The 23,450-nt window shown below is 41.6% G+C and overlaps 1 protein-coding gene across 2 annotated transcripts in view; it reads left to right on the top strand.

The window, feature by feature from the left end:
• Window positions 1-23,450, top strand: part of FRYL (FRY like transcription coactivator) — a 263,554-nt gene that overhangs the window by 202,713 nt on the left and 37,391 nt on the right. The window contains exons 34-46 of one of the 2 annotated variants that reach the window (XM_049790204.1): window positions 1,957-2,125; window positions 5,263-5,347; window positions 5,841-5,953; window positions 6,764-6,914; window positions 7,601-7,704; window positions 9,553-9,738; window positions 10,621-10,822; window positions 12,296-12,417; window positions 13,298-13,485; window positions 14,330-14,424; window positions 15,622-16,229; window positions 16,650-16,747; window positions 22,712-22,882. In XM_049790204.1, coding sequence (XP_049646161.1) covers window positions 1,957-2,125; window positions 5,263-5,347; window positions 5,841-5,953; window positions 6,764-6,914; window positions 7,601-7,704; window positions 9,553-9,738; window positions 10,621-10,822; window positions 12,296-12,417; window positions 13,298-13,485; window positions 14,330-14,424; window positions 15,622-16,229; window positions 16,650-16,747; window positions 22,712-22,882 — 2,292 coding nt within the window. Of the gene's footprint in view, window positions 1-1,956; window positions 2,126-5,262; window positions 5,348-5,840; window positions 5,954-6,763; window positions 6,915-7,600; window positions 7,705-9,552; window positions 9,739-10,617; window positions 10,823-12,295; window positions 12,418-13,294; window positions 13,486-14,329; window positions 14,425-15,621; window positions 16,230-16,649; window positions 16,748-22,711; window positions 22,883-23,450 lie in introns of both variants that reach the window. The other variant, XM_049790203.1, reaches the window with a different exon arrangement.

Genomic DNA, 23,450 nt, shown 5'->3' with positions numbered 1-23,450 from the left:
AAATTGAAAGGGAGGGGTTTCCCTCCTCTGCCCGCCCCCCAGGGCCCAAGTTGCCAGGGCCGGCCATGAAGACCCGCCTGGCGTGGGAGGTCCCAGTCTCCTGGACCAAGTGTTCAGTCCAGGAGATCTGTGGTCCGCTGTCCGACCAGCGACCCTGACATAACATGGTAGCAAACTTTTAATAATATATAGTATTCCTAAAATATATGTGAAACCCATACAGTTGGGAGGGGAGAAACCCCACGTTTTTAAGGCCATAGTGGTTTGGTCCATGGTAGTACTCAGATTACTCCTGACTTTGCACACAGGGATCAATTCTGGTAGGTCTTGGGGGACTGTATGGGATGCCAGGGATTGAACCTAAGCTGGCTACAGGCAAGACAAACATTCTTCCTGCTCCCCAAATTTTCTTTAGCTCTTGCTATATATTAGGTATTGTTAAAATACTTCATTAATCTAACTTCACCCCAAAGTTAGATGAATAGGTGGTTACATATCATGTTTTTCCCCCCTACATATCATGTTTAATCCTGACAGTTGACGAAGCAATTAGATATCTTGTTAAAATTAAACAGCAGTGTAGGCAGTCACTGGTAGTTCTGGTGCAGAAAGCCATCTTTGTGGGACCTTGTCAGTCCAGTTGTTAATAATATTAACAACTCTGCCTTCCCTGTGGTCTGTGTACCCAAGTCCTGGTCTCTTCTTTCTCACTGCTCCCTCCTAGATAATGAGGAAAGGAACACAAGAGGTAAATCCTAGGCTGATGGCTATTTGACTGAAAATAAGTGTGGATTGATCTTAATCAGATGATCATAATCAGAGAGAGAGAGAGTGAAGCAGAAGAGCAGAAGCACTTTGGGAGGATAGGAGGTAGATAACAATAGAAAATATATACTACTTATTTCTTAGTATTTATATACTAAGTCATAGGGTTAGGGCCTGAGTGATAGTTCAAAGAACTAGAGTAACCCAGGTTTGATCCCTGATACAGCACAGAGCTCCATGGAATAGCTACTGGCCCTGCGCATTGCCTGTGCAGCTCAAAAAAACTTTGGAGGTGGGCCGGGTAATCCAAAGCGGAAAATTAGCAGAGATTGGAAAGATAGCACAGTCATTACAATTCATGCCTTGCATTCATTTAGCCACTAGTTTGATCCCCAACAACACATACAGCAGCCTCCCTAAGCCTCACTAGTTACAGCCGTGGGCACTCCTCAACACCAAGTGGGTAGCCCAGGTAACCCCAACTCTCTACAAGATCAGAGCAGCTCTGTATCTGCAGGTCCTTGCATTGAACCACAGTCCTGACTGACCCCCACCCTGTGCTTTCCTTCTCAAAATGAAACTTACAGGGAACAGGCTGCTCTTCTGTATGTGTGTTCAAATTCATTTATAATTTTTGGATTTGGGGCTACACCCAGCGATGCTTAGTGGTTACACCTGACTCTGCACTCAAGAATCACTCCTGGGACCAGAGCAGTGGTGTATGCAGTAGGGCATTTGCCTAGCACACGCTAACCTAAGACAGACTGGACCGCAGTTTGATCCCCCAGCGTCCCATATGGTATCCCAAGCCAGGAGCAGTTTCTGAACACATAGTCAGGGGTAGCCCCTGAGCATCACCGGGTATGGCCCAAAAAGAAAAAAAAAAATCACTCCTGGCATTGTTTAGGAGACCACATGGAATGCCGGAGATCCAACCTGTGTGCAAGGCAAATGCCCTCTCTACTGTACTCTGGCTCTAGCTCTGAACTACTTTATTTTTATTTTTTTCTTTCATTGTGCTGGAGATGAACCCAGCATGAGCTCTACCACTGAGCAGTATCCCCAGCCCCATGTTTACATTTAATTCACGTTTATTTCTCTTCCAATCAAAATTGAATTTTGTTTTGATTAACATTTCTCAAGTCAGATTCACAAAATAAAAATACTTACCTTTTCTTTTCTGAACCACAGGTGAAGAAAGTGATTGTATATTTAGGTAGAGACAAAACAATGCAGTTGCTCGAAGAGCTGGTGGGTGAACTACAGCTGACAGAGCCTGTGAACTCTGGGGTCACCCACATGGACAACCCCCCATATTATCGCATCACTTCCAGCTATAAAGTCCCTTCTGTCACCTCAGGTGAGAGTCATTTTAAAATGGTTGGTTTGGTGTTACTCGAGAATATTCCCAGAATTCTTTCTCCTAGCATGGATTTATTTTCACAGTCTCACTGAGGAATTGGAGACATGTGATAATTAACTTGGCCAGACTTTTTGAATGTCTCTTGTGAGTAAAGAAAACTGACAGCACTAAGATTCATGTTAATATAGAAGGCAGCATTTGTGCATTCTTCTTTAGAACCAGAATACAGACTTACAGATCTCTTTCAGCACATGCATTGTAATCACTATACTAGCATGTTTAATATAAAAATGCTCCCTATGGAAGTCACTATCATTTCAAGACATAATTGGATATCCTCAACCAGGACGGTCATATGAGTTTGTATACATACTTATGTGTCATGAATATAATTGGTTGTCTTTTTTTCTATTATGTTCTCATACTTTTCCATCACTTAGGCACTTGTGTTTTTTTCCACCTCCTTTTCCTCTTTGTTGCTATGTCCCAGGGTGATACACTTGTTTGTTGTGATGTGCTGCAGCTCACAACTGCTGTGGTTCCCAGGATGATGAGGGCAGTGATGGGGATGGAACTCTAAGCATCCTGAGTGCCTAGCAGGAGCTCTTGCCACTGAGCCACATCCCCAGGTCCTACTGTAACTTTGTGAATTGAAGAAACTGCCCCTGACCAAGTGGCTTCCGTTGAAAATAGTTTTATATCTGAACTATGGTAGATTTAATTAAACTTAATTTCGTGTGTGTGTGTTTGTATGTTTGTTTTTATTTTTGTTTTGGGAAATACTCAGCAGTGTTCAGGTCTTACTCCTGGCTCTGCTCTCAGTAATCACTCCTTGCAGACTTTAGGGACCATATGGGATGCTGGAGATCAGATCTGGGTCAACCACACAACCACATGCAAGGCAAGTGCTCTATCTGCTGTACTATTATGCCATCCCTGGTAGATTTAATGTATATGAAATTATTTATCAGTTTGTATTAAATATCTTTGTCATGTTAGTATTATTATAAGGATAATTATGAGGCTAGAACAATGGTAAAACATGCAAAAGAGCATTTACTTTGCACATTGCTGACCCAGCTTGGATTTCTGGCATCCCATATGGATCACTACACTGCTAGGAGTGATCCCTAAGAATAAAGCCTGGAGTAAGCCCAGAGCATAGACAAGTGTGACTCAAAACCAATCAAAAATAATGTATTACCAAGATAGTAATCAATAAATAAGAAGATTTTCATCTATGAAGTTATCATTTTCTTTTTTTAAATTATCTTTATTTAACACCATGATTACAAATATAATTGTAGTTGTATGACTACAGTCATGTAAAGAACACCCCCCCTTCACCAGTGCAGGATTCCCACCACCAATTTCCTGGATCTACCTACTCCCCACCCCACCCACACCTGCACTCGAGACAGGCTTTCTTTTTCCCTCATTCATGACATTGTTATGATAGTTTTCAGTGTAGTTATTTCTCTAACTGCACTTATCACTCTATATGGTGAGCTTCATGTCATGAGCCACACCTACATGGGAAGATGGGGGGGAAATAAGGGTAGGGACTGAGGCAGTAAAATATTAGAAATGATTTTTGTAGGGCAGTATCAAGGTCACAATACAAGATGGATGTTATGGATATATAAAATACATGCATACAATACTATCAATAGGAAAACAAGGAGAAAAAAATTCCAGTGACTGTCCCAACATAAACTAGTACTAGAACGGCCGGCCCTCCGCCCAAAGCGCATTCCCATTGGTGTAGGGAGAGGTAGGGGGGAAGCCTGAGGACCACTAAGCGTCCACATGAACCCACTTCTGGCCATCTGAGCTGGCACCCAGGGAAGGCCTGGAGACAGGGGAAAAAGACAAGGATGGCTGGGGGTCTGCCAAGCTTCCCAGAACTCCCCAGGCCAGGGAGAAGGGCTCCAGTATGGGGCCTCCCCAAGCCCCATACCTGGCGAGAGCTGGTCTCCAGAATCAAGGAGGAAACCGGAAGCCAGATGTCTGCCCGCCCTCCTCCCCATACACCTCCCCCCTGGAGTACGGAGGGAGGGGGAAGCCTGAGGACCAGTAAGAGTCCACCTGAACCCACTTCTGGCCATCTGAGCTGGCACATAGGGAAGGCCAGAAGTCAGGGGAAAAAGACAAGGACAGCTGGGAGCCTGCCAAGCCTCCCCGTACTCCCCAGGCCAGGCAGAAGGGCTCCGGTATGGGGCCTCCCCAAACCCCATACCTGGCAAGAGCTGGTCTTCAGAATCAAGGAGGAAACTGGAAGCCAGATGTCTGCCCGCCCTCCCCTATGCACCTCTCCCCATTTTCACCTCGGCCTTTTCTTCTACTTTCTGGAAAAAGTTTACTTTTTTGCTATTGACTTTTTCATACCTGCTAAATGTTTTTTAACTCCAGATTTTATTTTTAAATTAAAAATATTTTTAGGGCCAGAGAGATGGAGGTAAGGTGTTTGCCTTGCCTGCAGAAAGTCGGTGGTCGAATGTCGAATCCCGGAATCCCATATGGTCCCCTGAGCCTGCCAGGAGCGATTTCTGAGCATAGAGCCAGGAGTAGCCCCTGAGCGCTGCTGGGTGTGACCCAAAAAACCAACCAAACAAAAAAAGACTAATAAAGGTGGAGAGAAACAGCCCCCTTGTTAAGGAGTCAGGGTAATTATCCACTTCTGAAATAGATTTTAAAAGCATTCTATCACTTCTCACCCTACGTTTCAACCCCTTCTTCTAGAGGACTACCATTATTTCTAATTTCTTTGAGGGATTGGAACTGTAGGTGTGGTTTTTCCCCATGACCAGTTTACAATTAAGCCTTCTTTCCCCTATTTGCTTCTCATAGTTGTCTACCGCATCTCCAGCCTCCACAGTTTTCTGTCTGTTTTCTCCCCTAGAGTCACTTGGTTTCCATGATAATGAAGTTCTGACAGTGTCATCTGAAATCTTTTTTTGTTTCCATCTTATTTCTGTTCAGTAGTGACAGGGACCAACCCAGATACAGGGTCATATCCCATACCCTGCAGTCTTCTCTTCTGAGTGAACTGTCCCAAGGTCTGAGTTCACAGCAAATATTTTCTTTCTTTTTTCATTTCTTTTGCTCTCTATTTGTTTTCTTTTCAACTACAGGAACTACTTCCAGTAGCAATACAATGGTAGCACCCACTGACGATGACCCTGATAATAAGCCCTTGAAAGAGACTATTGAAGAGAGGTGAGTACATCTGTGCTCTTCATGATTACCCTGTCAGTATGTTGGACACTGATTGTTCATTAGAATAAAGAAAATGTATCTTTCACTTAAGAATAATAATGAATAAATATATTTCCATACTTGAAATTTTCTACATTTGACAATGCTGTCAGATGGAACAGTGTAATAAACTGTAATGATGGATGGAGTGTGTGTGGCCTGCCACTTTTTGTGTTGCTAAACATATTTTTTTCAACTTTTCTCAATGAGTACTTTCTCTGCTGTTTTAATTTAAAATAGATTTTACAAGACCATTGATTCTCATAGCAATTTAAGAAAGGCCTTTTGGTATAAATAATTGACTTAATACTTAAACTTTGAATTGTAAGGTGAAATAGATGGATACCAGAGTACCATTTTGTTTATGTTTTTGGCACCACATTGTTTGGAGAATGTAGAGAGTTGATCATGACATATCAGACTGCTGTACTAATCTCAGTTATCATTCCCATAGCTACGTGCACCTTGACATCTATGGTGGACTCAACAGCCATTTAAATCGCCAACACCACAGGCTAGAATCTCGATATAGCAGCAGCTCTGGAGGATCTTATGAAGAAGAGAAAAGTAATACATTCCAAATGTCTTTTTTGAATAATTATGGCAAGGTGCATTATGTTAATGTGAATAAATATATTTTTCCAATACATTGTTTTTTAAGAGGTGTAGTTAACTGCCACTAGTGGTGTTCCAACTTTATCTGAAATGTCTTGGTTTATCAGAAGTGACACTATGGGGGAAGCATGTTTATAAAAGCCCCTGTTTGCTGCAGTGCCCTTTCTCCATCGGTTCCTGTTTGACCAGAAACTTCTCCTGTGCACTATCACACAAACAATCTCCCTGCATCTCCCTATACAACTTGGGCAGGGTGGAAAGAGAAATCAGAGCTATCGGACTGGGAAGGAGCCCTGAGGATAATCTGGTTCACTCTCATTTTGCACACAGTGGAACTGAGGTCCAGAGAGGTTAAGTGACTTATCCATGTCACACAGAATTCACATCTGGATGTCATTTTTTTTCCTACACCCTGCAATGCAGCCCGATGGGTTTCTGCTGACCCTGTCTCTGGGAAACTTAGGACCAAGTAACTTCCTAAAAGGCAACACTCCTTGGAATGGGTCTTATGGCTTTGATACCAATCTGTAGAGTCATTGCAAAGTTATGGTATAGTTTTGCTTGGATAGACCCTCTTCCTCTCTCTGAATTTACTTCAGTTGATAAGACCTTATATATCTAGGCCTTTCTTGGAAACCATTTAAAATAGTGGGAAATTATTTTGATCACTTTCCAATGCTTTGAGTAGTTGGTGTCTTACTAGTATGCTTATCTTGGCAGAAAGTAGATGGTGTAGAAAATGAGATCATTTTATTTTGATAGGTGATTCAATGCCACTTTATTCTAATTGGCGGCTGAAAGTGATGGAGCATAATCAAGGAGCGCCACTGCCCTTCCCACCAGCTGGAGGCTGCTGGTCACCGCTGGTGGATTACTTGCCTGAAACATCATCACCTGGATTACCTCTTCACAGGTGGACTACAGCGCCATTCCTATTTCACATGAGCCAGATTGCTGCTTAACACTCTCAGCTTGTTTTCTTGCCATCTTTCCACACTCAATGGAAGCAGGCTTCTTCTTTAGAATCTGCACCCACGTTAGATCAATGTGCTTATGAGGTTTTTAGAATCTCCAAAACTCAGAGTGCTCCCTGGGTGCAATGAATTCATTTCTAAATCCAATATTGCTGCTGCTTTTCTGGGTGTCTGGCATAGTTACTTGACCTTTCTGGGACCCAGTCACTACACCTGAGAGAGTGCCTTTTGTGGTGGGTAGGCGCCATTATTTCCCCCTCCCAAAACTTGAATTTAAGAATAATGGAATTCAACATAGCAAAATCATCGAGGGCAATCACTGCATCCTTTCAAAAGGTCTCACTGTACCAGACATGTAAAGATCGCCTGCTATGTGGCCGGAGCAGTGGGGCGAGGGTCTCAGGGTTGAAGATGAAGAAAATAAGGCCCATGACTCCAAGGAAAGACGTCTTTATAAGTTGTCTCATCTATTGATTTTTAAATTTTTTTACTATCAGATAACCATTTCTTCAGCTGTATTTTTCTCCTTTTTTTCACTGAATAAAAATAAGTAATTTACATATGCTTTTCCCCTGGGGTCACTTGGAAATGCTGCAAGTATCAATAATGCTCTCATTCTTCTTAGGTGTAACATAGCCGTGATCCTTTTGACTGATCTGATCATTGATCACAGCGTGAAGGTGGAATGGGGAAGCTACCTTCATCTTCTTCTTCATGCCATTTTTATAGGTAATCTTGGCTTCCTTGGATTTTCTATTTTTGTGATAACCTAAAATCAGTATGATTATAAGAATGCCTCTACTTGTCTATACTTGCTTGAGGAATTAATTTTCATGACACTTCTTACTATGACTCTCCTGGTCTGCTGGGGACCTGGTCTCTCTCATACCACCAACAAATCTGTTAATCACATTTTTGTTCCAGTTGAACTTTTTACACAGAGGGGAGGGAGGGAGAGGGAAGGAGGGAGGGAGAGAAAGAGAGAGAGAGGGAGAGAGGGAGAGGGAGGAAGAGAGAGATACTAGTAAGAAAAAATACTGTAAAAAGAATAAAATCTACCTTCTCAAATTGAAAGCTTTCAGGATGAATGGAAAACTGAAATGGATCCCATCCAGCAAAAGAGCTGGATTTGGACAGTCTGATTAAAGCTGTGTCATGTGGGAGCTGTCAGCTCATCAATAGCTTTGATGCTTTGCAGATGGCTTTCAGAAGCCAGTAAAATATAGCCACCCTCTTCTTGTTTTTTTCTAATGTGTACATTAATTTTATACTATACCTCTTCATCAGGCAAAAGTCTACTGACAAATACATGATAGGCACATAATTTGTCATTTAAAAATTGGTTTATGACAGATACATGTGAAACATAAAGATTAGTTTATATATGCTTTTATGTAATAATTATCATTTCTAAGAGCTCCATAATTTGTACACAAAATTCACTGAAGGTGCTAGAAAGATAGCTGAAGGGACTAGAAAGATAGCACAGTAGGTATAAGTTATTTCTTAATTTGTGCATAGCCAAACTGTTCAATTCCTAGTATCGCATATGGTCCCCTGAGCACTGCCAGGTGTGATCCCTGAATGCAAACCCAGGCATAAATTCTGAGCATCACTGGATGTAACCCCAAAACAAACAAAAAACCTCATTGAGAGGTTAGTGCAATAATATAGCATGTAGGACATTTGACTTGCACACAGTCCACCTGGGTTTGATTGCTGGCATCTCATATGGTCTCTTGAGCCCACCAAGAGTGATTCCTGAGTGCAAAGCCAAGCATAACTCCTGAGCTTTAACCGGGTATGGCCCATACTGTAGAACTGAGAGCTTAAACTTCTTCCATTAGCAACTTCTTTTCAGCCAAGAAATGATGTCAGGGGGAGCACCACCAGAAACACTTTGTATGCTTTACACTGTTGGTTTTGAATCAGGTTTGATCAGTGCATATTCAGAAACCTTTTACTGCTATTTTACTGTAAAAATATTTTGCAACCTTCGCATTCAGTTTGTGTGACCCTGCAAATAGCAGTCAATAGTTTGAAGAAGCAGGGTACTAGGACAGTCAGTTTAGTACAAATGTATAAGATCTTGAGGCCAATAACTTTATGTGCACATCATCTTTACTCAAATAACTGTTAGAATTAAAGTGTCTGCGTTTTGTTTTCTTTTTTGGTTGGGGGTCACACCCATTGATTTCAAGGCTTGTGACTCTGTGCTCAAGGGACCATATGGGATGCCAGGAATCAAACCTGGGTTGACCTCGTGCAAGCCAATCATCCTAGTCTCTATTGCCACAGCCACATAGAATTTCAGTGTCTTTTATGTTTGGTTGTTTTTGGAGGGACATGCCCGGTGATGCACCGGGGTTACTCCTGGCTCTGCACTTAGTTATCACTCCTGGTACTTGGGGGACCATATGGGATGCAGGGGATTGAACCCTGATCAGCCATGTGCGAGGCAAACACCATACCAGCTGTGCTATCACTCTGGCCCCTTTTACGTCTCTTTAAAAATTTTGCTGGCAAGAGTACTTATTTCCTTCTCTTTATATGACTGATTTCCATGGTTCTTTGTAGGGTTTGACCACTGCCACCCTGAGGTGTATGAACATTGCAAGCGCCTGCTGCTGCACTTACTAATCGTGATGGGACCCAACGGTAACATACGCACTGTTGCGTCTGTCCTTCTCAGGAATAAGGAGTTCAGCGAGCCCAAGGCGCTTACGGTCAAACAGACTGCACACTTCGATTACACTTTCACAGGTATTTCCTCAAAACTTGAAAGTGGGATCATTTGTCTTCATTAATTTGGGCTCTGAAAAGAAAGAAAACAAACTAAATAAAAGCAGAAGTACTGGGCCCTGAGAAAAGATACAGCAAATAAGGTGCCTGTCTTGCACACAGCATACTCTATATCTAATTCCCACCACTGCATCCCTTAAGGGACTCCCCGAGCACTGCAAGAAATAATTTCTGAGTACAGAAGCAGGAGTAAACCCTACACTCCAGCCTCAGTTGATTTTGGATTTAAGAATCTTTATAACAAAAATTTTCTTTCATTTCCTCAGCATGTTAATGAGGCCATGAACAAGCACTCATTCAATTTGGTGAGAGAGATGTCAGACTGGTACTAGAGCCCTTCTGCTCTAAAGATCTGAAAAACTGGCAAAAAAAAAAAAATGACGTTGCGAAACTCTCATTTACTTGATCATATTCAACTGCCATTTTCAAATCTAGCCAAGTCCAAATTGTATTGCTGCCACTTCTACCTTGGCCCAGCAGATGGCAGCGAAGGGTGGCACAGTGACTCCCAAAGCAGCAGGTCTTGGAACCTGGTTTGTCACTCATTATGTTGTTATCTTGTTGCTGAGGTAGAATGATGTTAACCCAGGACCTGATTCCATTGCACATTATTTCCTTATAGTTGCAATTTCCATGAACCCTGAGTTGAGTACATCTGCACTAAGGAATTTCTGATGACAGACTTTGCAACATTGTCTGGTGCAATTTGGTGCCAGCATAAGACATCCCAGCTGGCCTTAACCAGCACTTCCGGTTGCCCTCTGGTGCCTGCCAGAACCGAGAAGAACTTTAGGGTGGGAGATGACTGTTCTTGTGCTCATAGTGCTGGTTCTCTCTCAGCAGGTGTGAATGATTTTATACCTGATTACCAGCCCTCCCCCATGACTGACTCAGGGCTTAGCTCCAGTTCTACCTCTTCTAGTATCAGCTTAGGAAACAACAGCACCACCATCTCACACCTGCACACCACTATCCTCAACGAGGTCGACCTTTCAGTCGAGCAGGATGGAAAAGTCAAAACCCTCATGGAATTCATTACCTCAAGGTAGCGTGGGCAATCCCCCAAACCCCACTCCCAGCCCCAGTCTCTTCCCTTTGTCAACTGTCGGGAACCATGTTATTTCTTCAGGCACTATTGACTTAGTTTGTGAATATGCTAAAGCTGGCACTGCCATTTGTGTTTCTCCATCATGAATAATGGTGGCTTCATAGTATCAGATGGTACCGAATTAAAGTGGAATATGAAATGTGGGCAGCAAGAATCACGTCTATCAGTACAGTTTGTCTGATGTAACATCTAAGTGTGAGCCATTGGTGTTACACACACAGCATCAGGATGTCCCCAAGATGGTGGCCTTGAAAATACAAAGACATTTTGGGGCCGGATCAGTAGTGCAGTGGTAGGGCGTTTGCCTTGCATGCAGTGGACCTAGGACAGACCAAGGTTCGATCCCCATGGTCCGATCCCCCGGCATCCCATATGGTCCCTCAAGCCAGGAGCGATTTCTGAGCACATAGCCAGGAATAACGCCTGAGTGTCACTAGGTGTGGCCCAAAAACCAAAAAATAAAATACAAAGACATGATTTTGTTTGGGAGTCATACCCGGCCATGTGACTCTGAGGTCCAGAAAGTGAAACTTTCCACTTGCTTTACATGCACTGAAACCTTTGAGCTATCTCTCCAGGTCACAAATGCAAAGGCAGTTTGAAAAATGAATTAGCTGGCTGTTTCCCATTCTGGAGAAGTCTTCTGGAACACTTTATCTCTTTTTCTGTCTTTTCGCACTTCTTTAAGTAAATTTATTTTAGAAAAACTATTTGTGTCACTAAAAATAAAATTAGACACGAGTCAGTACTAAATTTTCCTGGCAATATTTCAGCTCTAAATTAATTTCTTTGCATAACACCTGAAATACAGTATTGACTTCACAATTATACTTTTCTGCCTTAACCCATAAGCTGGAATTAATAATCTTTTCATTTTGCAAATTAAAACTTTGAAATTACATGTAATCTGAATCTCCTCTCCATACTGGATAACATCCCCATGGGTCAGGGTGAGAACTGGAATGATCCAGGGGCCACTAGTTTTGAGGGCAATTAAGATGCACTTTCTATTTGTTCCCTTTAAGTTGATAGATTTCTTGAAGGCACTGAGTGAGAAAAATAAAAAATTTGGGCCCGGAGAAATAGCACAGCGGTGTTTGCCTTGCAAGCAGCCGATCCAGGACCTAAGGTGGTTGGTTCGAATCCCAGTGTCCCATATGGTCCCCCGTGCCTGCCAGGAGCAATTTCTGAGCAGACAGCCAGGAGTAACCCCTGAGCACCGCCAGGTGTGGCCCAAAAACCAAAAAAAAAGAAAAAGAAAAAATTTTATAAGGGAGCGGTAGGTCAGTGTGGGACATGCTGTTTGGTTATTATCTATTCTTTCTAATTACAAGAGTATACTTTAGAAGAGTAAAGGAGACTATCAATGTGGGTCTAAAGCCAGAGGAATCCTTCTGTTCTCTCTTTCAGAAAAAGAGGACCTCTTTGGAACCATGAGGATGTTTCTGCCAAGAATCCCAGCATTAAGAGTGCTGAGCAGCTAACTACATTTTTAAAGCATGTGATCTCTGTTTTTAAGCAGTCAAGTTCAGGTATCTTGGGATGCACCTTTTGCAACCTATTTACTTTCAATGGCTCAATTTAACATGAAGTCAAGACTTCTAATGTTAAGCTGCCAAATGATTGCAATTGATCTTTTTCTGAATTTAAGGTGGCTTGCATTCTATGTGATCAAATCGTGGTTTCAGTGAAGTCAATGAAGAAAAGTTGAATCATTCCTTTAATTGGGAGAGGCCTGACTTTCTGGGTACCTGAATTTTGTGGACAGTGGTATGATAGAAATCATCATACAGCTGTGAATCACTGGAAAGTCTTTTGAAAAAACGTGTTAGCCATGACAAACTTCAGTAGTATTTCTGTGGTCCTAGTTCCTATGACTGAAGCTGTGTGCTTCTGAGAGGCTGGGTTACTTGGTTCCAGGGTGTCCATTTAGGTGGAGTCCTAGATGGTCTCTGCAGCTCACAGCAATCTTGTCAGTAGTGCTGGGGTCAGGAAGCCCTGTCCTAAGGGTTTACTTTCCTGAAGACTGAAGGAAGGGTCCCTCCCAGCAGAACTTGCTGAAAAGTGAATACCTCTAATTAGGCTTTGAAAAACCTGCTGGGCTACAGAAGGCATCTTGGGTCACAGAAGGTGCTGTCAGCAATGCCTGAAATTCATGGAGCTGGAGCTTTTGGTTTGGAACTTGTATTTTATATTTGAATATTCAGAAACCTTTTGCTAAGCTGCCATAGTTTTGCTCCCCCTGGCACCTATCTAGCTAAACAACTGCCTGTACAGTTGTGAACACACACACACACACACACACAAGCACACGCGTGCACACACCTGTGATACACTAGGCACCAAGTGGGGGAAACCCTACTACTTGAAAGACCAGGACCACCCATGTGCCTCCCCCTTGTCTTTCAGAAGGGATCCACCTGGAGCACCGCCTGAGTGAGGTGGCCCTGCACACAGCACTCTCCTGTGCATCTCGGCACTATGCTGGGAGATCCTTCCAGATCTTCAGGGCCCTGCGGCAGCCTCTCTCTGCAGCTACACTTTCCGACGTTCTCTCCCGCCTCGTCGAAACTGTTGGCGACCCAGGAGAAGATGCCCAGGTACTCACCCAGGTCCTCCACCTTGTTTGAGTAGCAGCAAATGGGTGGAGTGAGAGCCCTGGTGGGCAGTCAATTGAGGTAGATGTACCTCAGTAGGTGAAGAATATAACAGCAGAGTTCTCTCTCTTTTTAATTTATTGAAATCATTGTGATCTATAGAGCCCTTCATAGTTGAATGTCAGATATATATTCAGGGCCATTCCCAGTACCAGTGTCAACCTCCCACCACCAATGAATCCAGAGTGCATCCTATACCACCACCCTTTGCCCCCTGGCCTGTCAGTATAACAGGACCATTTAAGTTTAGATTGTTAAAGTTTAGGTCTCTTGTTCAATTGTCCTTGACTTTGTCTTGAATATTTAGTTATGTAGTAAAACAAAGTAATCCGTGTCCCAAGGTTGTATGAAAAAGGCGCGATCCCCTATTAAAAGGTAAGAAAATAAAAAGAAAGGAAAGGAAAGGAAAAATAGGGTGTATGAGGTGTGTATGTGGCAGGTGGTTTTTGGTGAGTTTTAAGGATCACTTCTGGCATTGCTCAGGGATACCTGGTCAGTTATGTATAAGGCAAGTATCTTATCCCCTGTACAATCAGTCCCCAGATTCTATCTTAAATACAGCAGACACACAAATCATTCCTGGAATTTTCTGGCCTGAGCAATTTTGGGTGAATGGATGCACTGCTAGAATCAATTTTGTTTTCATCAGTCAAGAAGATCATGCTACTCAAAACTTTAATCATTTTGTAATATAAGTATGGGATAGTTCTAATTTTATAATTAATCAGGAAGACTATTGCAATTTCTTTATTCTAGATTATAATTCATTAAAATCTGTCTTTTCTAGGGATTTGTGATTGAGCTGCTTCTCACGTTGGAATCTGCAATTGATACCTTAGCTGAAACCATGAAGCATTATGATCTTCTTTCTGCCCTATCTCAGTAAGGATTTAAACCCATAGACTTGCATATGAAATGCCAATAGCTAACTGTATTTAACCATAACATTATGTTGTTCTAACATTTGATTGACTAAAACCAGAGTGCTCAGATGAATACCCAGCAGGAAAATGATCCTCAGACAGCAAAACTATATGAAGTCACAGAGCTAATCAATGGCACTGCTGATCTTCTAATATCCTCATCAGAAGAGACCTTGTAGTTATGCTACCCAGGCTTTCCTGACAAGCTCCTTTCCTGCCATACCCTGCATCTGAATGACCCTGCCCCAACACTTATGGTCTCTATATTTACTACTCTTTCTTCTTTCACTTTTTCTTTTTTAAAATTTACTTCCAGTTGTCTCTCAGATATCATCTCTCAGCTGTGTACCTCTTATCACCCCAGATTCTGCTAATTATTTCATCTTTCAGGTTATCACCATTGTGTGTGTGTGTGTGTGTGTGTGTGTGTGTGTGTGTGTGTGTGTGTGTGTGTGTGTGTGTGTGTGTGTGTGTGTGTTTTGAGGCCACATCCATCAGTGATCAGGGTGACTCCAGTTCTGAACTCATCCTGGTAAAGCTTGATGTCTTGGGAATCAAACCTGGGTTAGCCACATGTAAGGCAAGCACCCCACCCACTGTCCTATCTCCCTAACCTTGTCTTTACATTTTTTTTTGGCCACACCCATTTGATGCTCAGGGGTTACTCCTGGCTAAGTGCTCAGAAATTGTCCCTGGCTTGGGGGGACCATATGGGATGCCGGGGGATCGAACCGCGGTCCTTCTTTGGCTAGCGCTTGCAAGGCAGACACCTTAGCTCTAGCGCCACCTCACCGGCCCCATCTTTACATTTTAATAATACTTTTGTATATCTCTCTTTCCCACAATAGACTTGATCTTATAGTACTAACATTTTCCTTACTCCTGACATGTGTAGAAAGTATTCTATATTTGTTTAGTCAATAATAACTAGATATGAGGGTGCAGGCAAAATTAAAATACATTTCTTAGCTTGGTTCTTTGAGGAAGAGTTTATTTTAATGTGGAGAAAAGAACTCTAATTTGATTAAACAGAATCAGATATGCTTATTGATTTTTGTATAATTTATTGGAATTTTCCCCTCCCTATCTCTCAGGTAAAATTAATAAGCCAAATATGTAATTGTTCATGCATTCTTGTCTTCTTTTCTTTTAAAAGAACCTCATACCATGATCCTATAATGGGAAATAAGTATGCAGCTAACAGGAAAAGCACTGGACAACTCAATCTAAGCACAAGTCCCATTTATAGTAGCAACTATTTAGGATATAACAGTAATGCAAGAAGTAACTCTTTGAGATTAAGTTTAATTGGTGACCGAAGAGGTGACCGGCGGCGGAGTAACACACTGGATATAATGGATGGACGGATAAGCCATAGCAGTAGTCTAGCAAGGACTAGAAGCCTTTCGTCTCTGAGAGAGAAAGGAATATACGATGTGCAGTCCACTACTGAGCCTGCCAACTTGATGGCCACCATCTTTTGGATAGCAGCATCTTTATTAGAATCTGATTATGAATATGAATACCTCCTGGCTCTCAGGCTTCTTAACAAACTGCTCATCCATTTGCCTCTGGATAAATCAGAGAGTCGAGAGAAGATCGAGAATGTACAAAGCAAACTAAAGTGGAATAATTTCCCTGGCCTTCAGCAGCTCTTCCTGAAGGGTTTTACCTCAGTCTCTACTCAAGAAATGACCGTGCACCTCCTCAGCAAGCTCATCACTGTCTCCAAGCACACGCTGATAGATCCCCCTCAGTTGTCAGGTAATGTTCCAAAATTCTGCCAACTCTTTGCATTTTCCATGTAGTAAATGTGACCTAGCCCTTTGTTTTGAAGTCTGCTAATATCTGCTTTTCCACAGGTACTGTTTGGGTGGGTTGGGTTGGTTGGTTTTATACATAAGAATAGCTTATATTCTGGGGCTGGAGCAATAGTACAAGCGGTAGGGCGTTTGCTTTGCACCTGACTGACACAGAACAGACCTGGGTTCGATCCCCAGCATCCCATATAGTCCCCCAAGCCAGGAGCAATATCTGAGTACATAGCCAGGAGTAACCCCTGAGCATCATCGGGTGTGGCCCAAAAACAAACAAATAAAAAAAGAATAGCTTATGTTGTTTAGTAAACAAAAGGATAAAAAGTAAATGGTTTTTATGGACCTTTTTTTTTCTTTGTTTTCATAGGCTTTCCTCTTAACATCCTGTGCTTATTGCCTCACTTAATCCAGCATTTTGACAGCCCAACTCAGTTTTGCAAAGAAACAGCTAGTCGAATAGCAAAGGTAAGTTTAGCTATGCTGAAAGCTATCTGCTGGTAGGAACTTTCTTTGGAGTTTCTCTGAAGGGGTTAGGATTGGGTGATGATACAGAGGAATCTCTCACAAATCATATTATTGTCACTTCCTATGTGAATTCTGGATTTGAATTTTTTTTCCTCATGGCAAATACAAGTAGGACATACAAGGTCTTGCTGTAAGTATAACTACTCTATGACAGTGATTAAAATTAGAGAAATGTTCCTCTGAGTTCGAGTCTTTTTCTGCTCATTTCCTTACTCTATATTTCGCCTCTGTCCCTCAGTTTCTAATTCAACCCTTTGCTCACTTCCAAGCCTTTCCTTTATTTTTTTTTAATAACCCTGTGATTTACCAAGTTGTTTAAAATACAGCCATTTCGGGGCCAGAGAGATAGCATGGAAGTAGGGCATTTGCCTTGCATGCAGATGACCGTGGTTCGAATCCCAGCATCCCATATGGTAACCCCTGAGCGCTGCCGGGTGTGACCCAAAAACCAAAAATATATAATAAAATACAGTCGTTTTAGGCCTTAAATGTTCAAACACCAGTCCTACCACCAGTGTTACCTTTCCTTCACCACTATCCCCAATCTCCCACTCATCACCCTATCCTGTCCCCTCGTAGGCACAAGCAAATTTACTTCATATTGTTTGTTACAACACAAAAATGGAATTAGCAAAACTTAGATCAACATCAAGACTTTCTGACACAATCAAAGTGGACAGGATGGTTGCTCCTGAGGCCAGTGGTCAAGTTAAGTGAAGGTCACAGAGAGAATATTTTAGTGAAAGCATGTAAAGCCCAAATTTCCCCTTCAGAATGCCTGTCCTGGTTGACTAGGGACACACAAAGTAGAGTCACTGACCATGAAGTAGTGTCAAAGGCTACAGAGAGACAGCATCATAGTGCACATGTAACAGCCCCTGAAGAAGGTAAAGGTGTAATATATTTTGGGATTCAGAAAGTTCTATCTGTTCCTTTTAACCATTGGCTCTTTTCCATTTAGTTCTTCCTTCATTTCTCTCTGCACACCCACCCCACTCCTTCTGTTTTCTTTCTCAATGTGGCTCTTGTCTTCCTCTGAAACAGGAAGAGGGCTGTTTTTATATTTTCTGTTAACACTTTTGTAGAAAGCATGTAAGGTTTTAATATGGAATGAATTGGACCTTCACATTTCATATTTTTAATAATTTTCTCTCAACAAGTTTATTTTTTAAAACTATGGAGCCTTCTGATTAAATATGGAATCTAGGGGGAAGGGAATGCTTTTCTAGCTTCAAATATGAACAGTTATAAGAAGCTATGTAAATTTCTTTGGAGTGGCCATCACACCAGGAAATCAATTGAGCTGAAAGAGGTCTGCAGTATAAAGGAGCTAGCCTAAAGCACTTGGCAGAAAACTAAAAGGGAACCAGCAAATCAGTGATAATCAACTTTGTAAAAGCTGAGATTTGACTAACAGGTATGACAGTAAGAAATGGCAAGCAGAAGCACATATAAAATTGAATTAAACATCCACTGCTTATGACCCCCCCCCATATTTCAGCTCTGTATGTTTATCAGTTTATCTGTGAGTACCTACATAAAGGGCAGGTAATTCATTTGCCAATTAAGCAGATTAGCCAAGATAAGAGAAAGAACCTTTCATGATCATTGTAGATGGGATTTAATGAACTAAACAGAAACACATGACCTGTATTTAAAAAAGAAAAATCATTATCAGTTCATAGAAATATTGCTTGAAAAAGTTTTTACGGGGCTGGTGAGGTGGCACTAGAGGTAAGGTGTCTGCCTTACGAGCGGTTCGATCCCCCGGCGTCCCATATGGTCCCCCAAGCCTGGGGCAATTTCTGAGCACTTAGCCAGGAGTAACCCCTGAGCATCAAACGAAAAACCAAAAAAAAATGTTTTTACAAAACCCAGAAAGATGTATTTGCATTAAAGAGGTATGAAGCTGGTACAAAATAATTAATCCCATAAAATAAGTTCCATTTTAATAGTCTATATGCTACATCCTCAAAAAGACATGTAAAGAAAAATTGTTTTATCTTGCATGACAAGTCAGAAAGAAAAATAGATGAGATGGGAGAGTATATTGGGGATTTCAAGGAAGTAAGAAACATGCATCCCTGATAAGGGAGTGAGGAATTTTAGATGTGGTAGTGAAGAGGTACCAAAGGGCTGCATGAGTTCTGGGTAAAGGAGGGACTAGCTTCACCTGAAGCATGTAGAGACACCTTGAATGCCCAGTCACTGCTCTCAGGACAAGGCATAGCACAGGCACATGCTAACCCTGGTCTACCTTTAAAAAAAAAAAAAATCAAAGATGACTTCCCAAAAGTCCTAAGTAGTTTCCAAGTCTGTTTTCTTCCTATTGCGAAGCACACAAAACCCCTTCTGCTTTTAGCAACCTGCAGGATGTGAATTAAATTGATTTTGTAATTATTCTGTTCCTTAAGATGTAGAGTAATTTTCTGCCATTAGGTGCTTCCTCGTTATGCAAATATCCTGGTTCTACTGTTGGAGCCCTTGGAGAGCACAGGATTTCAAAATAAGTAGCTATGAGGACAGATACTGTCCTTGTTAGCTTCTCATTATAGCAGAGATGTGTGCTGAAGAAGTGTATATTTGAAAACACATTTGTTCTGGAGATTTTTTGTTTGTTTGTTTTTGGTTTTTGGGCCACACCCAGTGGTGCTCAGGGGTTACTCCTGGCTCTCTGCTCAGAAATAGCTCCTGGCAGGCACAGGGAACCATATGGACACCAGGATTCGAACCAACCACCTTTGGTCCTGGATTGGCTGCTTGCAAGGCAAATGCCGCTGTGCTATCTCTCCGGGCCCTGTTCTGGAGATTTTTTTTTTTTTTGGGTCACACCCGGCAGTGCTCAGGGGTTATTCCTGGCTCCAGGCTCAGAAATTGCTCCTGGCAGGCACGGGGGACCGTATGGAGTGCTGGGATTTGAACCAATGACCTCCTGAATGAAAGGCAAACGCCTTACCTCCATATTATCTCTCTGGCCCCTGTTCTGGAGATGTTTAACCTGAGTTAAAACTGCTAAAATTAAGAAGCATTGGCCTTATTTAAAATTTGTACAGCAAATATATTGCTAAGAAATCATCTTTCTGAACTCACTTAAAATTTGAGGTTAACTTAAGCTAATATGCATGTATATGGAAATGTAAGAAAATACTATGCCTGTAATGTTTTAGGAGTTACGTAAGTTTTATGGCTTTGGATTGCCTTGTGTGCTGTTAAGAAATATTATAATGTGTTACAATCTGGGGACTTGAGGAACAAAGTAATTGTACATGGATTCTGTCTTAATGTTCTTTGGCTGAAATTTCAAAGTTAAGATATCAGCAAGGGGACTTCTGAGAATTATGTTATGGGTGATTGTCCTTCCACTGTAACTTTACCTTGTCCTCTTTCTTTACATCCTTGTTCTCATAATTAAAAAAAAAAAAAAAAAAAGAAATCATCTTTCTGAAAACAAATAGCTTTCAAAAAAATCACTCTGAAAAACTTTCTTCTCATTAGGCTTTTATAGTACCATAAATTTTTTTAACTTGTAATATTCTTTCAAGAATATTAGATCAGGACTGAGAAGATAGCTTAAAAAGGTTGCAGCTCATTCTGTGCATGTCAGAGCTCTGGGTTTGATCCTGCACCCCTGACAACAATAAATGAAAATGAATTGCATAAACTTGGTTTTAATCCCTGGTGATACAAAAAAAATTAATTACAACTTGGGTGGAGAAACTTAGCACAAAAGGCTGAGATGCACCCATGCCTTGCATGAACTGGGCTTGTGGCCCTAGTTCATTCCCTGGCACTGTTTGACCTCCCTTCCCCTAGTGTGAAATATTCAGTCAGGTTGACATAATATTGTCAGAATCCTCCTCCTCCTCAAGAATTACTTGGGATATTTTATGCCCCATCCACTCCCCAAGAAATAATATAAGAATTCTGGAAAGTAATATTGGGGCCAGAGGAGCTAAAAAGATAATACAGCAAGTGGGGAGCTTGCCTTACATGTGATCAACATGTGGGTCATTCCCTGGTACCCCATATGGTTCCCTGATACAAGCCCACCAGAGTGATCCCTAAATGTAGAACCATGAGAAAGCCCTGAACCCTACTGGGAATGGTACAGAAATTAAAAAGAAATTGAGGCGAGAGAAATAATACAGCTGGTAGGACACTAACCTTTCATGTAGCTGACCCAGGTTCTATTACGTAGTACCCTATAGTCATCACCTGAGCACTGGCAAAAATGGCTCAAAACAAAAATATTTTCAAAAAAAATTATTGTGAATTTTTAGGTTGTGATTTTTAGTATTTATTTTAAATGCAAAAAAAAATGTATCAACCAAAGCTTTATTTTTTTCTTCTTACTCTCTGTTTTATTGGTACCAAGCTAACTAACTGCATGAAATTGGATGCCTATAATTTTATAAAATAACTTCCCAGGGACTATGTTAGTATGATCTGCACAATTTCACATACTCAAAAATTCACTGTCTCGGGCCCGGAAAGATAGCACAGCGGTGTTTGCCTTGCAAGCAGCCGATCCAGGACCTAAGGTGGTTGGTTCGAATCCCGGTGTTCCATATGGTCCCCCGTGCCTGCCAGGAGCTGTTTCTGAGCAGACAGCCAGGAATAACTCCTGAGCACTGCAGGGTGTGGACCCCGCAAAAAAAAAAAAAAAAAAAAAAAATTCACTGTCTCAGACCTAATCAGTGAAATTTCCACATTGTGTTGAAGTCAAGGATGTTATAGTGATTATCTCATAATATACATAGATGCAGTGTGCACCTGAAATTAATATGTTATATGTCCATTACACCTCACTTACAAAGCATTAAAATATACACATATGGAGGCTGAAGCAATAGCACAGCAGTAGGGCATTTGCCTTGCATGCAGCCAACCCAAGACAGACCCCAGTCTGATTCCCAGCATCCCATTTGGTCCCTTGTGCCTGCAAGGAGTAACCCCTGAATGCTACCAGGTGTGACCCAAAAACCAAAATAAAATAAAATATACACATATATTTCCAAAAATACCTCAGTGTTTCTAGAAATTATTAAAAAACAAACAAACAAACATGAGTAAGATGGAAGAATAAGTGAGGGAAATTTATTAAAAAGGAAGTGGAAGAAAATGCAGTTAGGTTGACCTTCAATGCTAGGAAGAAATGAGGAAAAAGCCCAGCTCTCAGTCCTGCATTGTTCACTTGTCCAGAGGAAAGGAACGACCTTCCTTACCAGTCAGTCATGCAAGGCACAGACAAGAGAAGTACATATAGCTTAGTGAGATCCTCCTGGATACCTGGGAGGCTTCAGACACTGTAACACTGCCATAACAAATGTTAGGAAGTGGCTCATTTTTGAAGAAGCCTCTGAGTGATTGTCCAAGGACATTCAGAGTTCCAAAATGCTCTCCTGGGGAGCATTTTGGGGTCTAGCCTGCAAAATGGCATTCTCTGGAGGTGCAAGACTTGGTTTTGTCCACCCTCCAGGAAGGTGTAAATGTGTCCCACCATCCACAATCACAAAACAGCCACATGTGAGCTGTATCACTTACAAAACCTGAATGGGTTGGATTGGGTTTTCATTTGATCATTTTCAGAGCATCAGACTGAAGTGAAAAGAAAAGAGCTGTACTCTAACAACATGGAAGGTTTGCCATTATTTATGACCTTTCCATACTATCAAGTATGAATAGATACATATTACAAATTCTCTTTAAAAATTCTTTGTGTTTTTTCCCTCTTTTTGTTAACTCTTGGACTGAATTGAAATGAGAGATGCATACCAACATCAACCAAACACATCAAAAGGATTATGTTCAATAATGACATTTTCTGTAAAATCAAGTTTAAACTGTGTCTATTTTTAGGTCAATGAAGGGATTTTTTTGGGATTTTGTTTTTGTGTTTTTTAGGTTTGTGCAGAAGAAAAATGTCCTGCCCTTGTCAACCTGGCTCACATGATGAGTTTGTACAGTACACACACATACTCCAGAGATTGTTCCAACTGGATCAACGTTGTCTGTAGATACCTGCACGACTCCTTCTCAGATACTACATTCAATCTGGTGACTTATCTTGCAGAGGTACCTTTTTCATTTTAAAGTTGGGAGCAGGTTAGAGAGATAGTACAGTGGGTAAAGTACTTGCTTTGCACACAACAGGCCCAGGTTCAGTTCTTGAGCACAGAACCAGAAGTAATTTCTGAGTTTAGAACAGTAATAAGCCCTGACTGCTGCCAAGTGTTTTTTTAAAAGGGGGGGGGGGGGTCCGGAGAGATAGCATGGAGGTAAGGCATTTGCCTTGCATGCAGAAAATAAAAGCATGAATTTTAACTGCTCTGTGGCAAAATTTTCAGGTAGAAACAGTATCAAGCACTAATCTTCATACTATATTTGAGAATGACCACAGATAATCCTCCCTTTTTTTTGTTTTGTTTTGGTTTTTTTTGGGGGGGGGGGGGCGTCACACCTGGCAGCGCTCAGGGGTTACTCCTGGCTCTATGCTCAGAAATCGCTCCTGGCAGGCTCAGGAGACCATATGGGATGCCGGGATTCGAACCGTCATCCTTCTGCATGTAAGGCAGACACCCTACCTCCATGCTATCTCTCCAGCTCCAATCCTCCCTATTTTTAAAGAAAAAATAGAGATTTC

The sequence above is a fragment of the Suncus etruscus genome, chromosome 16, assembly GCF_024139225.1.
Source record: "Suncus etruscus isolate mSunEtr1 chromosome 16, mSunEtr1.pri.cur, whole genome shotgun sequence".
In the NCBI taxonomy this organism is placed as follows: domain Eukaryota; kingdom Metazoa; phylum Chordata; class Mammalia; order Eulipotyphla; family Soricidae; genus Suncus; species Suncus etruscus.
Note: the sequence above shows the minus strand (reverse complement) of the source record. Positions and strands in the feature narration are given on the sequence as shown.